This window comes from Mauremys reevesii, linkage group 23 (genome assembly GCF_016161935.1).
Source record: "Mauremys reevesii isolate NIE-2019 linkage group 23, ASM1616193v1, whole genome shotgun sequence".
NCBI classification, from domain to species: domain Eukaryota; kingdom Metazoa; phylum Chordata; order Testudines; family Geoemydidae; genus Mauremys; species Mauremys reevesii.
Genome location: NC_052645.1, coordinates 16386747 through 16401482, shown reverse-complemented (window position 1 = coordinate 16401482; position 14736 = coordinate 16386747). Strand labels below are relative to the sequence as shown.

At 50.2% G+C, this 14736-nt stretch overlaps 1 protein-coding gene across 2 annotated transcripts; it reads right to left on the bottom strand.

Moving 5' to 3' along the window:
• Nucleotides 1-2098: 2098 nt before the first annotated feature.
• Nucleotides 2099-12701, bottom strand: PPIE (peptidylprolyl isomerase E). 2 transcript variants are annotated; one of them, XM_039511136.1, is made up of 10 exons: nucleotides 11096-11210; nucleotides 9828-9926; nucleotides 8432-8475; nucleotides 7690-7716; nucleotides 6884-6965; nucleotides 6325-6425; nucleotides 5601-5724; nucleotides 4847-5032; nucleotides 2655-2797; nucleotides 2099-2568 (listed from the first exon to the last, which is right to left on the bottom strand). In XM_039511136.1, exons 1-10 carry the CDS (start codon nucleotides 11193-11195, stop codon nucleotides 2500-2502), a joined length of 975 nt encoding a protein of 324 aa, XP_039367070.1. In that variant the 5' UTR covers nucleotides 11196-11210; the 3' UTR covers nucleotides 2099-2499. The 2 variants fall into 2 exon arrangements, with proteins under 2 accessions (XP_039367070.1, XP_039367071.1); XM_039511137.1 differs by lacking the exon at nucleotides 11096-11210 and adding an exon at nucleotides 12657-12701 and having other exon boundaries at nucleotides 2102-2568.
• Between the last annotated feature and the right edge of the window lie 2035 nt (nucleotides 12702-14736).

Genomic DNA, 14736 nt, shown 5'->3' with positions numbered 1-14736 from the left:
GCAAGCTGGTTTTAGACTTTCAGTAAAACTATTAATTACGTTTTTCAAATGCAATAATAAAGAACACCCTGAATTCTTTTCTGCATGCAGCCACCACCCAACTGCCATCTAAGCTCCCAGTCCTGCTAACACTTAACTGCACATGTAACTTCTCGTGGGATTAGTGCCACTGACTTCAACAGACCTACTTGTGCATGTAAAGTGATACATGTACTTAACCTGGGCTGCAATCCTGCAAACACTTATGATCCCAAACTCTCATAAGTGATGAAATAGAAAAGCAATAGGCTAATCCTGCGTCTAGTCAGGACAAGGTGAACAGTGGCACTGGTTTCAATGAATACAGGATCAGACCCCACATGAAAAAAAAAAAATTGAGAGATAATGGAAGTATAAATATGGAAAATGCAGAAGTGATTTTTTTTCCACATCAAAACACTTCGGCAACCATAAGGTTATGCTGTGGCAGCTAATGTTAATGCAAAAAATATTGCAACATAGTTATAGTTTTGATCTGCAATAGTCACAGCTAGTACTTCCTGTTTCCCTTTCCCCTCTTTTCTATATTCCAAATCACGTTCATTGCAGCTTGTTTGCTCGGCCTCCGCAGCTGCATATTAATTTGAAGTGTGAGATAGACGGAATAAGGAGGAAGCCCTTAAACGCATTTCAGCTGGAAACCCCTGACTGCGGTCCCTGAAGGACGTGAAATAAATGTTCACCAACAATTTCTTTCAGTCTAAAATTTTTAAAGCTGATAGCCCGTAACTACAAATGTTTGGGGCGACTGCTCATCAGAATGATCATTTTTTAAGTCAGAGAGGTTGTGTGTCTAGTAGATGGATCAGGAGCCCTGGTTCTATTTCCTGTTCTGCCACTGGCCAGCTGGGTGACCTTAGGCAAGTCACTTCCCGTATCTGTGCCTCAGTTTCCCAATCTGTAAAACAGAAATAATGATACTAACCCTGTCTTTGTAAAATGCTTTGACATCTACCAATTAAAAGTGCCATATAAGAGCTATGTATTATTGGTTTTAGCTTAGCGTACCAGCCACTCAGTACTAGACACACCCTGGCTTTTAGAATAGATTCTTTTGCCTTACAGCTACTTTTCATCCGAAGGATCACAGCAAATGAAGAGAGGAGGGAGGAGGTCTTCCCGTGTATTTGTGAAACCCCACATCATGTATGGTGTCGAATATCAACATTTCTGTACATTTTGAGAACTGGCCTGCAAAACCCAGGGTTGTGAGTTCAATCCTTGAGGGGGCCATTTGGGGATTGGGCCTGCTTTGAGCAGGGGGTTGGACTAGATGACCTCCTGAGGTCTCTTCCAACCCTAATAATCTATGTTTCTATGATTTTAAAATATGTAAATCAAGAAATTAATGCATATTTTAAATGCGAAATGCACGCATAACAGGTCCAACAGAAGATACTACTGGACCCGCTTTGTCTCTATAAAAAAATATGGTCGGCGAAGAAACACATACAGCTGCAGAGCGTAAACACGAACATCAGTGTCAGGGAAAGCTTTTCAAAGGGCCTTTCACTGCCTAAAACCCATTCGCAATCACTGCAAATGCCAGCTGTCCCGCTGTTTGTAGCTGCAATCCGCCTGCACCACATCAGCACTAAAGCAGTGCGTGAGCATAACGCTAGACAAAATGCTGGTAGGGAGTTTAGTGCAGAGGACAGTCCTTCGCTAGGGCTGTGCACTAGATGAACTAACTGATGGCACTGCCTAGCTCTTTTCATCCAGAGATCTCAAAGCATTTTACGATGCGGCCCAGTATCAGTATCCCCATTTTACAGAAGGGGAAACCAAGGCATAGGAAGGCGACGTCGGAGGTCGGCTGTTAAACACACTCACCCACTGGCTGCTAAACACACAGACCCAAAGCAGCTGGCTGAACGGCAGATGGTCCGCAAGTAACTCCACACAACACAAGGCAGACTTCTGCTTCTTCAAGCCTTTCCCGCGACAGCAACTTTCTTAGATTGTAAGAAACAGGTGGGGACTGTTGTTAGTACTTTGTTGACCTCTAGACGTTACCACGATCTGTGCGCTAAACAACACAACAGTGTGAGAATTCCAAGATAAGGGGCACCTTTTCGGTATTTTATAAAAGCTCTGCTTTATTTTAAACAAGTAAAAATTCTCTGCAGAAGACATCGGCAGGACTGGAGATGCTTCGCAGAGGAGGGACACAGAATCCACTCCGGATTGGACAAACTATTTGCATGTTTTTTTAAAGCTTCCTGTGCCCCCCCCGGGTGGAAAGGCACCCACTCATGAGCCTATGCTGTCTGCTGAGCAGACTGTCCAGCCCAAGCCAGTATGGTAGTTTCTAAAGAAACTACGTAGCAGGTGGGACTTGTGGAGTAAGAAGGTGACTTTTCTCCTTGGCAGTCTCCAGTTCTTTTTTCCCCCATCCAGAACACCTTCCAGCCTTCACCGCTCATCTGGTCACCCCATCCAGACTCCTGACAGACGGGCTCACACATACTCCCCACAGTCTGAAATGATCACTTTCTCCTTGGGTTTCCCATCTTTGCTGCCTTGAGCCTTAAGACAAATGAAACAAGAAGTAAAGACAAATCTCCAAGTCAGACCAAAGAAACAACTGGGGAAACTGCTCCCCGGACTCCTACCTCGATCTGCCGCATCACCTCCATCCCTTCCGTCACCTCTCCGAAGACCACATGCTTGCCGTCCAGCCAGTCCGTTTTATCACAAGTGATGAAGAATTGGGAGCCGTTGGTGTTTGGGCCAGAGTTCGCCATTGATAACAACCCTGGGGACAAAATATTGTTATTGTATTGAGGTCCAGTCATGGAGCAGGACCCAACCATGCTGGGGGCTGGAGAGGATGGTCCCTGCCCCGAACAACTGACAAACACACCATTTATCATAGATCTGCTCTACGCTCACTGTTAAGCGCATCACCACATCTGGACATTGGCTGCCTAATACAAACACTCCTTCAGCAGCTCCCTCATCACGGGACAGCCACAAGGCTCAAGAGAGAGACCGTTTGCTAGTATGTTTTCAGGTTCATAATACAGTGCTGCCCTCTGCTTCCTTTCTTCTCCTGTCTCAGGCTTCATCGGTCCCATTTATGATAAACCCATTACCCGCTGCCCCCCCCCAGTGTTCGTTACTATCATGTCCCCTCCCACCGTGCGTACAACACAATCCGTATTACAAGGAGCGCGGCCAGGCCAAATGAGGTCGCAAGTTTAGATTTTTATAAAAACACAGGATCCATCGAAACTGTCCCATGGACTATTACCGCCTCCTGCCCCCGTCCCACCGAATGGAAATAAAAAATCCAAATCAACATTCCCTACAGTGTTTACAACCCAGCCTGCAGCACCATATTAGTGCATCAGACACTGAGCACAACAAGCGTGAAATTGACTAAGATCGGCGACAGTGGGGGAGCTGAATGGCTAATATCGAGCCTCCTAGCTACACAGGACTGGAAATGACCTTGTGGGTCATCAGCTCCAGTCCCCTGCTATCCCAAGCAACCCCATTGTACATCCTGCTCATAAACTCTTACTTCTGGGTCCCTAGTGCAAGTCCGGCCTACGGCAGCTGGGACCAACTGTTGCTATCATCTGATGGCTACTAGGCAGCTGCTTGGTGGCCTGCGTAAAATACGTTGGTGGCCTCACGCCGTATGTAGGTGACATAGGTCACTTCCTAGGGGACAGGTGTCCGTATCTCAAACCTCACCCACGGGGTTAGCACGGTCTCCCTTTGCCGACAAGCTAAGAAGCAAGGGGCTGAACTGGCCACAGACAATGAAATCTCCTCCCACTCCTAGAGACGCTCTTTCCGAGTCCAGTTCGCAGCACATCAGTGGTGCAACGTGTGTGTGTGAGGGGGAAGGGGGTGTAGGGAAGAGAAGGGCTGTACCCAATCTGTGGCTGATGCAAGAGCTTCGCTCTCTGGCTACATCAATACCGTAGGCACCGCTGTCCCCTGGACGCTCGACCCCCACCCCCACCCTACCCCATGCCCCTGCCCCACTCCCCCCATTCCAACCCCTTCCCCAAAGTCCCCACCCCAAGTCCGCCCTCTCCCTGCCAATATTCCAACTCCTTTCCCAAATCCCAGCCCCGCCTCCTCCCCTGAGCATGCCACATTCCTGCTCCACCCCCTCCCCTCCTGGAGTGTGCCAACACGGCCCAAACAGCTGTTTGGTGGCGGCCGGGCGGGAAACACTGGGAGGTAGGCGGAGGAGCGGGGACACAGCACACTCAGGGGAGGTGGTGGTGGTGGGGCGGGAGGTGAGGGGAGCTTGGCTGCCAGTGGGTGCAGAGCACCCGCTAATTTTTCCCTGGGGGTGCTCCAGTCCCGGAGCACCCACAGAGCCGGCGCCTACGGTCTATACGGCAAACCACTGGCAGCGGCACATAGGGTACGTGTAGCTACCCGCCGCAGTGAAACGCCGACTGCATAGCTACATGCGGCTGCGTAAGAGTCTGGCAGAGGCCAGTCAGTGGGACGCGACTCTGCTAAACACCATCCATGCAGCCGAGGGAGGCATGTCTTGGGCGTGTAGAGAGCCGTGTAGGGTACATACCACAAGGCTCTGGCGTGTGTCTATTCTACTATGCTAGGCCTCACCCCCTACGCTGCTATTTACGCCCGTGGGAAGGGAGCGAGTAGCGTCCTGTGTAGACAGAGGCTGAGAATCCAGCCCCGTTTACCGACCACAAACTCAACTGCCCCCCAAAAGTTCCAGCAATCTGCCCCACGCACTCGCAGCAACGTTTGCCCGAGCTGCCCCCCTAACCCAGCCTGCTCCCGCGCCCACAGGATCTGGCCTCACCTGGCCCCGTGTGCTTCAGAATAAAGTTTTCATCGTCAAACTTCTTCCCGTAGATGGATTTGCCTCCGGTGCCATTGTGGTTGGTGAAATCTCCAGCCTGACACATGAACTGGGGGATGATGCGGTGGAAACTGCTCCCCTTGAAGCCGAAGTTCTTTTCGTGGGTGCATAAGCAGCGGAAATTCTCTGGGAGGGGGGGAGAGGGGCCCCGCGGGACAGCAGAGGAAAGAACGCAAAATCCAAGTTCAAAATGCCAGCAAAGGGACTATATGCAAAAGCTCATCTTAGACCAGGGGTGGCCAACTGTGGCTCCGGAGCCATATGCGGCTCTTCAGAAGTTAATGAGGCTCCTTGTACAGGCACCGACTCGGGGGCTGGAGCTCCAGGTGCCACCTGTCCAATGTGCTGGGGGGTGGCTCGCTGCTCACCCCCTGGCTCCGCCACAGGCCCTGCCCCCACTCCACCCCTTCCTGCCCCCTCTCCTGAGCCTGCCATGCCCTCGCTCCTCCCCCCACCCCCTTCCCCAGAGCCTCCTGCATGCCGCAAAACAGCTCATCGGGAGGTGAGGGAGGCACTGATCAGCTGGGCTGCTAGTGGGTGGGAGGCACTGGGAGTGGGGTGGGGGGAGCTTATGGGGGGCTGCAGACGTATTACTGTGGCTCTTTGGCAATGTACACTGGTAAATTCTGGCTCCTTCTCAGGCTCAGGTTGGCCGTCCATATTAGAAAGTGCCTTAGAGAAGTGGCACACTCACCCGCTGTCATGGGCACAATGTCCGAGCGCAGGAGAATCTGGATTCGGCCAGCGGGCTTGTTTCCAATCTTGATGTCCATGTACACCTGAGGATTGGCCCTGGACTTCTTAGCAGGAGGCTCACCCTAGGGAAGAGAAATGAAGTGATGTTCCCACTGGTTCTTCTTACAGGTCTCCAGCCCTGAGCTCTCAGCCTTCAGTGGCTCATCGCTCAACACACCCAGCACCGATGGGACATTCCACCTGCTGGGTGTGGCTGCTCCCCCTCCCGCAGGGAACATCAACCCTGCAATCAGGAGTGTGACTGCAGCCCGCGTAGACGTACCTGTGCTAGCTTTACTCTAGCTCAAGTAACAAGAGCAGCGAAGCCGCAGCAGCATACGCGGCCTGAACTAGCAGCTTGAGAACGTACCCAGGGTCCCGGGCAGGGCTGGACTCGAGTCTGGCCCATGCCCATGGATGCTGTTCTTGTGACTCGAGCTAGCTTTGAACTAGCCATCTTCAGTTTCTGTGGCATCGGAAAGGAATTTCTGAAGTTGCAAGGCCTGCGGCGCTACTGCCCACGTGTCTGACACGCTGCAACTCAGAGAGACGTTTAAACCCACGACCCACCCAAACCCAGACCGTTTTCAACACACCCTTTTGAATGACGCAAGAGGAACAAGTCAAATCCACCACTTGATCCTTTCCTTCTCCACACAGAAGGCCAGAGTCCTGTTGTTTACCTCCTGCGTCTCTGATTTGGAAGGCTCTGCTCCCTCTTCCTCTGCATTCTCCTCAAGCGTCTTCCCCGAAAACTTCTTCAACCAGTCATCATCCGACCAGACTGGGACAGAGAGAAGAAGGGATCAGAACAGGGTCTAAACCAAACCATGAGTTCTACTGCAGCACTAGCAGCCAGGTCTGACCACAGTGTGTTCTAGACAGCTTTGAAGGAGCAGGAGGACTCAGTCCCCGTAGGAGAACCCTAAGGACATGGAGCCCGTGGCACAGAGAATTACAGACCCATTACACAGGTGAATGAGAAAATGACATTCACCGAGTTAGTAGCCGCAGCCTAGTAAAACCTCCCGTTAGTCACCTCTCTAAAATTACCAGCAGGATCAGCCCACCCCGTCTTGCCTAATGGCTACTCTGCACAGGTAACGTTTAAGTGACACAGGCCCTCAGCAAAGCGATGGAGAAGGCAGACATACAGCAAGCAAACGGAACTGCAACGCAGCCAGGCACTACTGACAGACAGCAGGACATGAAGGTACTCCCCCCTCTCATTCACCAACTCACCGGGCCTGGAAGAGCCTTCCTTAATCCGCATCGGCTTGGCCAAGTTGACACGAATCGTCCTGCCAAAAAGCTCCGATTCATTCTAAGGAGAACGGAAGAGAAAAAGGTGAGACATTCCTGTGTTCTGCAAAGCCCTGCCAGGCTCTGAGGGAGTCAAGAGAAACCCAGAACATCCTTCCTCCCTCTCCCCTGTCAGAGTATTGAGTCTCTGAATGGACCAGGAGCACCTTGGGCTAGGTGATGGACAAACACAGAACAAAAAGACAGCCCCGCCCCGAAGAACTTACGAAGCACGAGACAAGAGAAAAAGAGGGAGGCAGGGAGGAGCACGAGGCAAGAAGGAGATAATATCGGCAAGTATGAGAGTCAGTGGCCTTGGCACACCTGCGGCCTAACGGTTGTCTGTGGTATGCAAACCAGGCATATGCCACAGCAGCCACTGCCCCCAGTTTAGCCGGCAAGAACCTGCAGCCAGTACTGCAAACTGCTGAGATTCTTTTCTGACTTGGGTCCCTTCCCGACAGCTGTTACGTGGGGAGAGTTCAGAAACGAGTTACCAAAAAACCCCACCCACTCCAGAGGGCATCAGATCCATGTTTCCCTTCCTCGGCCTAGGAGCTATGATCAGCTGTGAAAGGGATGGGGGACATTAGATACAAGCGATTAACAGAAATCTCCAGATGACGCTGAGACATCCTGTCATGGCCCATCGTACTGGGAGCGGAGCAAAGCCAAATGATGCAGGGTACAGACAAAGGGCTACACTTCCCCCACGAACGTTCAGTAAAGAGGAATGTGATCCATACCATGTTGTCAATAGCTGCTGCAGCGTCCTGAGGGAAGAGGAAAAGAAAATACGTTATTGCTAATTCAGCCATGACTCCTCTATTCCTGTAAAAAAGCCACACTAGGTGCATAGACGGCTGCTAGGATTTCATATCAATGCATATCCTGGGCAGGGAGCAATTGTCTAACCTCGCTCCTCAATGCAAAGCCTGTAGCTTCTTGCCACATCTCACATGGACCTTCAGAAGCGTTTTCAGACATAGGGGCAGATGCATTCATGGTTTTCTCCCCATCGATCCAATCAGCCAATGCCTCCAAACTGCACACCATTTGGGTCCCTTGTGCTGATTTTTATTATCTGAAGCCTGCGAGAGGGTCATCGGGCCACAAACAGGTGACAGCACGTGGTATCTACTGAGCTAAAACCACCACTGACATCACGGACTGTTAGCCCTGGTCAAGATTTTGGACCACGAAGAGTTGCCAAGATGGAGGTGTTTCTGCAGGGTCATCCAAAGAAAGCAGAAAAAACGGAGATGGCAAAGCTGGACCCAGAAGTGGGACAGTGATTCCAGCAGAGGGAGAACCATATGTAGCCATGACTGTTAACCTTGAAGGAGTCAGGAACAAAGGGTGCCATCTTATTCCCACTTAAGTCAACTGCAAAACTACCAGTGACTTCAGTGGGAGCAGGACTGGGTGAAAATATGGTGTCGGAAGAAGAGATTTCAAACTCAGTATTAAAATTTGCTCCTTTCTCACCTCTGCCAACTCAAATTCAATGAAAGCAAATCCCCGGTGCTTTTCTGTGGAGAGATAAGGAACAGTTACAGCCGCCGAGAAAGCCAAAGAACAAGGAGATTTGACAAAAAGTCACTCGCGCGGCTAAGGGAAATTAACGTGTCTGCTGCTGCCTCTCCATTTGAGAATTCAGACTTTGTTTCAAACACAGTTGTGTTTTTAGCGGCTGGTGCAAAGAACTGGCAACATCGGGGTAATGAAATGGCCCATTTTTAATTACTTCAAGTTGTACAGAAACATTAAACTGTTCTTTATGGCCCTGACGTTAACGAAGCTAAATCTCCATCAAGGTCATTCTCAAGTCATGCATTTAAACAATCTGTTGTACAGAAAGAAGAGCTAACTTTACACCTTCATCCTGAAATAAGCTCCATGCAGAGACTCACTGAAGTCAAGTCTGTGCACGTGGAAATCACTGCAGGATTGGAGTTTTCGTTCACAACCGGGGTAGAGAAAAGGCACAGTCGCATGTAATGACAGGAAAAATCTCTTTGCTAAGTATTGAAAGTTATTTACGAAATAAACGAACAAACATGATTTAAAGAAAAGACATTGCAAAATACAGTGTTAATCTATTTTGAAAATTGTAATTTAGTTTTAATTGTTCGTGCAAATATGTCAGGGAGTCCTAGTACATGTCCTGGAGAATATGTCATCAGATAATGGACTTTTAGTAATAATAGATCTAACTGCAACTGCTACTGAATCGTTGCTAAGAAGCAGGGAGAGGACACTGGTTTGTAGGTGATTACTGAGGGCCGGGATTTTAAATTGTACTGGTGTGATTCAGAAGATGCTAAGAAACTTCTGAACCTGGTCAAGTTCATAGGAAAACTCAAGCCTCTAAAGTTCTGCACATGCCAAAGACAGCACGTTACCCAACACATCCAGCAAATTCAGGGCACTATGAACGCCAACGGTCCTGGTGCACCGGGAAAATGCTGCCCTTGGATTTTGATGTTACAGAAGCACAAACCTCTACAGTTACCATTATGTAGGGTTTTTAAATAGATTAATGGAGATATACCCATCTCCTAGAACTGGAAGGGACCTTGAAAGGTTATTGAGTCCAGCCTCCTGCCTTCACTAGCAGGACCAAGTACTGATTTTGCCCCAGATCCCTAAGTGACCCCCTCAAGGGCTGAACTCACAACCCTGGGTTTAGCAGGCCAATACTCAAACCATTGAGCTATCCCTCCCTCTCTTTAATCCATGATTTCTTGGGAAGCAGCAAACCCCAAGGCCAAGCAGCTAAAGGCAGCAACTGGACACTCTCTCAAATTCTTGGACATGGTTCCTGACACAGAGATCCACACAGAGCAAGAAACAAGACAGACCAAAGCAGGAACCGACTCACCAGTTTCATAGTCCAGAGGTATCTGAATATCAGTGATATCTCCAAAGGGAATAAAGGCAGCATGGAGAACTTTCTCATCCACCTCTTCCGCAAGTCCACCTGCAAGTCACACAGAGAGTGTTCTCTACCTGCGCAGCCTGTTTGCCCACAAAGACTTCCCAGTGCAGCAACAGATGCCAAGTGGCATCAGTGCAGAGGAAAGGAATGGCCTGCTGATTACAGCCAGCTTGTAAACTACAGCTAGCGCAGAATGTGGCTATGATGATGCAGGATTGGGGCCAATGGTTTGGGGAAAGATCTGAAGTTTCTTTAGTGGCTTCTACAGTTTATACAGAAAGAAAATCCCTTCTGTATAAGAGACACCACCCGCCCCATCAGCAAATAAGGACCCTAAAACAAGGCCGGCTCGACCATTTTTGCCCCCACAAGCACAAAAAAAAAAAAAAAAGCCGACCGGACTGTGCCACCCCAAGAATGGACTGAATGCCGCCCCTTAGCATGTGCTTCCTCTGCTGGTGCCTGGAGCCAGCCCTGCCCTAAAAAGAGAAGGGCGGGAATCCATTCACAGAATATCAGGGTTGGAAGGGACCTCAGGAGGTCATCTAGTCCAACCCCCTGCTCAAAGCAGGACCAATCCCCAGGCAGATTTTTGCCCCAGATTCCTGAATGGCCCCCTCAAGGATTGAACTCACAACTCTGGGTTTAGCAGGCCAATACTCAAACCACTGAGCTATCCCTCACCATTTGTTGCCCTAGTTCACCAGCCCCTTTTTTGGGACTGCCTTTGAAAGGATAAATGATATCTCCATTCTGTCTGAAAAGTCTGCGGTTGTAGTATATTAACACTCAGAAACCCCTGTTACCACTTTTTAAAAACCCTTTTGAAGAAATGAACAATGCAGGAACCACTTGAATTCACAACCAATTCCTGCTCCTTTTCTGCTTGCTAATCTACATCTGGCTTGGACCAAATGCTCACACAACCCTCCCACCCGCAAAAAAACCCCAAACTGCTAATCCCATCCCAGGACCAGATTCTTCAGCTCTCCCAATGGCAACAGATAGGCACATGAGCAAGGACAGGCATTCTCAGACCTGTCAGATGTACTGAGCCAAAGCCAGTGAGCAAAGGGAAGGTTTTGTGCACCACACGGCGCAGTCTGATCAGCCAAACTTTAATCAGCCATGCTGCATCAGACCTGACCTTACCCACACCAACACCATCTTGGTGTGAAATGGTACAGAACTGCAAGCGCTGCACAACTCACCTGCTAGCTCAGGAATAGATCCAAATAGAGTAACATGGAGACTTGGCTGGAAACTGAAATGCAGGCAGATTTCCAGGGTAAAAGGGGGGAACCTTTGCATAAGGGGACAGGTCACATACAAGGAAGTGGAACAGAACCATCAGATTGCCTGCACATACTGGCAGGTCAGACGTACTGACCTCTGCAAGCTGTACGTGCCCTGCCCTAGCTAGCAGCTACACAAACACACATTGCCCAGCACAAACTAGCCGATCAGACACAAGGAAGTGGAGTAGAACCCCCAGTCTCAATCTTCCACCCCTGCTGCAGACAGGTTCCATGGAGCAGCTAAGCACAGGGGACAATGATAATTTAGCAAGTCATTTGGAGGTCAGGGGAGGGCAAGAACACACGAGCCCTGCAGCTTGGTTGAGGGGGAGAGCAAGCAGCTATTAAAAAGTTGGGCAAGGGGTTGAGTAACGTCTGTGTTGCCAAGTTGTCTGGATCTGCAGCCCAACCCGGGAACAGAACCTACTCGGGCAGGAAACACATGGCATACAGCCAGCACGCAGGCCAGAGGGTTTGAACTCAGGTGCCTGGCCTTAGGCACCATACTAAAAGAGGCCCGATTTTCATAAAGAGCAGCTGCTCTCACAAACAGGGCTGGCTCCAGGCACCAGCCCAGCAGGCAGGTGCTTGGGGCGGCCAACGGAGAGGGGCGGCACGTCCGGCTCTTCGGCGGGAATTCGGCGGCGGGTCTCTCACTCCCTCTTGGAGCGAAGGACCAGCCGCCGCATTGCCGCCGAAGACTGAAGCGGCGCCGGTAGAGCTGATCGCAATCACTTTTTTTTTCCCTTTTCTGCTTGAGGCGGCAAAAACCCTGCAGCCGGCCCTGCTCACAACCCCCCTGAAGACCAGGCCATAGGGGGTTAGGCATCAAGTTTAAACATTATGGGCATTCAGCCATTCATCCCCTTCCGTTCATGCATGAGAGCAGTACACATCCCACTAGTTAAAGTCAATGCTGGGAGGTGCAGGGAAAGGAAGGTGACTAGCTGAAAGTGCCATTTCGTTTTCATGTAAGCTTAGTCTGACCCACGCTTGCCATTTTTTGTGAGTCTCCTGCTCTTCTGTGTTACCCCTAAAGCCCCAGCTCTCGGATTCCTGGGAGTCTGAGAACAGTAGCAGCTTTAAAAAGACCGATGAACAGTATGTTCCCAGCCCTGCAGTGACAAGCAGGAAAATGTAAAGATCATCAAAGGCTCAACGCTAGTTTATCACACCCCCCCCCCCCGACGTTTAACCCAATCCCATGATTTCGGACGGGGTTTGTCCTTTTCCCCAGCCTCTAACAATCCGCTGGGACAAGGCCACAGGAGCGAGACCCCGGGGAATCCGGCAGTGGCCAGAGGCGAAAGCCAGCCCCGGAGGCGGGCAAGGCAGGGGACGGGGGGTGCTCTTCGGAGGCCTCCCGGGGGGAGGAATCAGCTGATTGCCAGGGGCCCACGTGGGGCGCTTCACCCCCAGCCCCGGGGAGCTGCGAGAGCCCCGAGCCCCCTCCGGCTGCACCGCCGCGACTCACCCACATACAGCACCCGCTTGGTGGAGGCCATCTTCCCGCCCCAAGCCCTCCCCTTGCCCCGGAACCTCACCCCGGCCCGGCCCGCCCCTGCCGAGACACGCGGCGGCGGCGCCGCAGCAGCTGGGCGCGGGGGGCCCTTTCCCCGCTCCGGGTGCAGGATTTTGCCCGTGCGAGTGGCTGCAAATCTCCGCCGCCCTGTAACAGCGAGCGCCCCGGCTGCGCGCTTCGCTCACCAGCCTGCCCGGGCTGGCTCCGGGGGGTTAAAAGCTGACCCTAGACCCGGCCTTCTGCACTTAGGGGCAAGAGGCACAAGGCTCCAGTACCAGTGGCAAGGAGCCCCAGCGGTTCAGGTTAACACAGGGGTGACTTGAGCACCGTCTGTCGGACCTACGTGGGGGGCAGACCTGGAATACTTGGCTTCGTCTAGCAGAGGAAGGTACAACAGGATCCAGTAGCTGGAACTTGTAGCTAAACAAAGTCAGAGTGGAAACAAGGCATCCGTTGTTAACAGAGGAATTAACCCTTGGGACAACAAGCCAAGGTTTATGGTAGATTCTCCACCACTGACCATTTTAAAATCAAGCTGAGACGTTTTTCTGTAAGATCCACTCTAGGAATTATTTGGGGGGAGGGCTCAGGCCTGCGCTGTGCAGTGGAGTGGATGATCCCAGCAGTCCCTTTGGGCCTTAGAATCTGAATTAGTAACCCCAGGAAGAAGGGCGTTTTTCCTAGGGAAGAGGTTGAAATTACCCCAACAACCTAGTGATTCAGGCTGATCAACTGCCCTCCACAGAACAAATATCTTAAACCTTATCCACTACAGTGCGATTAGGTGGTCAAGATTATTGAAGCAACCTCTGAGTTATAGGTTTTTTCCCCCCCCTAACCATAGTATCCGCTAGTTGCTATTGCTTCTGAGGAGTTTCTGTGGCTCCAGCTAGCATTACAGCCAGTAGGTGCAGCAGTTTGTGTGTGTGGTTTAGAAGTAGGAGTTAATGCAAACTGACTGAGGATAGATTGTAAATGGGGCTATAAGATTTACCCCACTGGATACCTGATCCTGAATGGCAGGGTGTCCAGTGATCATAGGACTTAAAGGTGCTTGCAAGAGCTGTGTTTGCATCGGAGTCCCTAACACATTTCACAGGGTCCTACCCTGACTGGGATGCTCAGTGAGGTACAGCTGCATTTCCAAACAATCAATTAGTGTGGTAAGTGTCATGCCACCAGACTGCAAAGTAACCATTTTCCTGCTTTAAATTTATGAACTGTGGTACTGCGTCTGGGAAGCAGAAACAGAATTATTAGAGTGGTCAGCTAAGATAACAGGTCCAACGTGTAACCGATCTTTAAGAACTACCAGCCTTTTCAGGATCTTGTTACAATGTATTATTCAATTCCCCATACAAAGGAGTCCGTATCATTAGAATCAACATTCTCTGCTTTGTGACTTGCCCTCAGGAGATGTAGGGCACTGCACTGCTGTACTTTTGCTGTCCTAGCTTCTCTCTTGGATTTAGGCAGAGTTATAGACCAGAATCCAGATTTCAGAGGGGGATTCTTGTATATTTCAATACCTTGGCCTGCTCTCAAAAACACCACAGATTGGCAAAGTGGAAAATCGAGGTGGCATTTAAATCTAGAAACCAAAAGAGCACTTTATACTTTTCTAGCACCGTTCTTCCAAGGATCTAAAAATGCTTTGCAACTCGGTATTAAGCCTTAACTCCCCTGTGAAGCAGACATCATCATCCTTTTGCAGAGAAACTGAAGTGTGCTTTCCAGCTCTGCGGTTTTCCTTTAGGGGAGATTTTCTTAAATCCTTTGATAATACTAACCCTACCTTGTTGGGCTGTACCTCTAAGTCATTTATAGAATACCTTCCATGCCAAAGAACATCCCCAAACCACTTTACATAGCACACATCAAAACCTCCCGCCACTGAAATGCAGGGACCTTGAAGGTGCAGAATAGTTTTACTAGCACAATACGACACTATACAACTCTTAAACGGAAGTGAAATAAAATATCCAATTGAATATGCAGGAGGAACGGAGGTACACAGTATGTAGTCATCCAG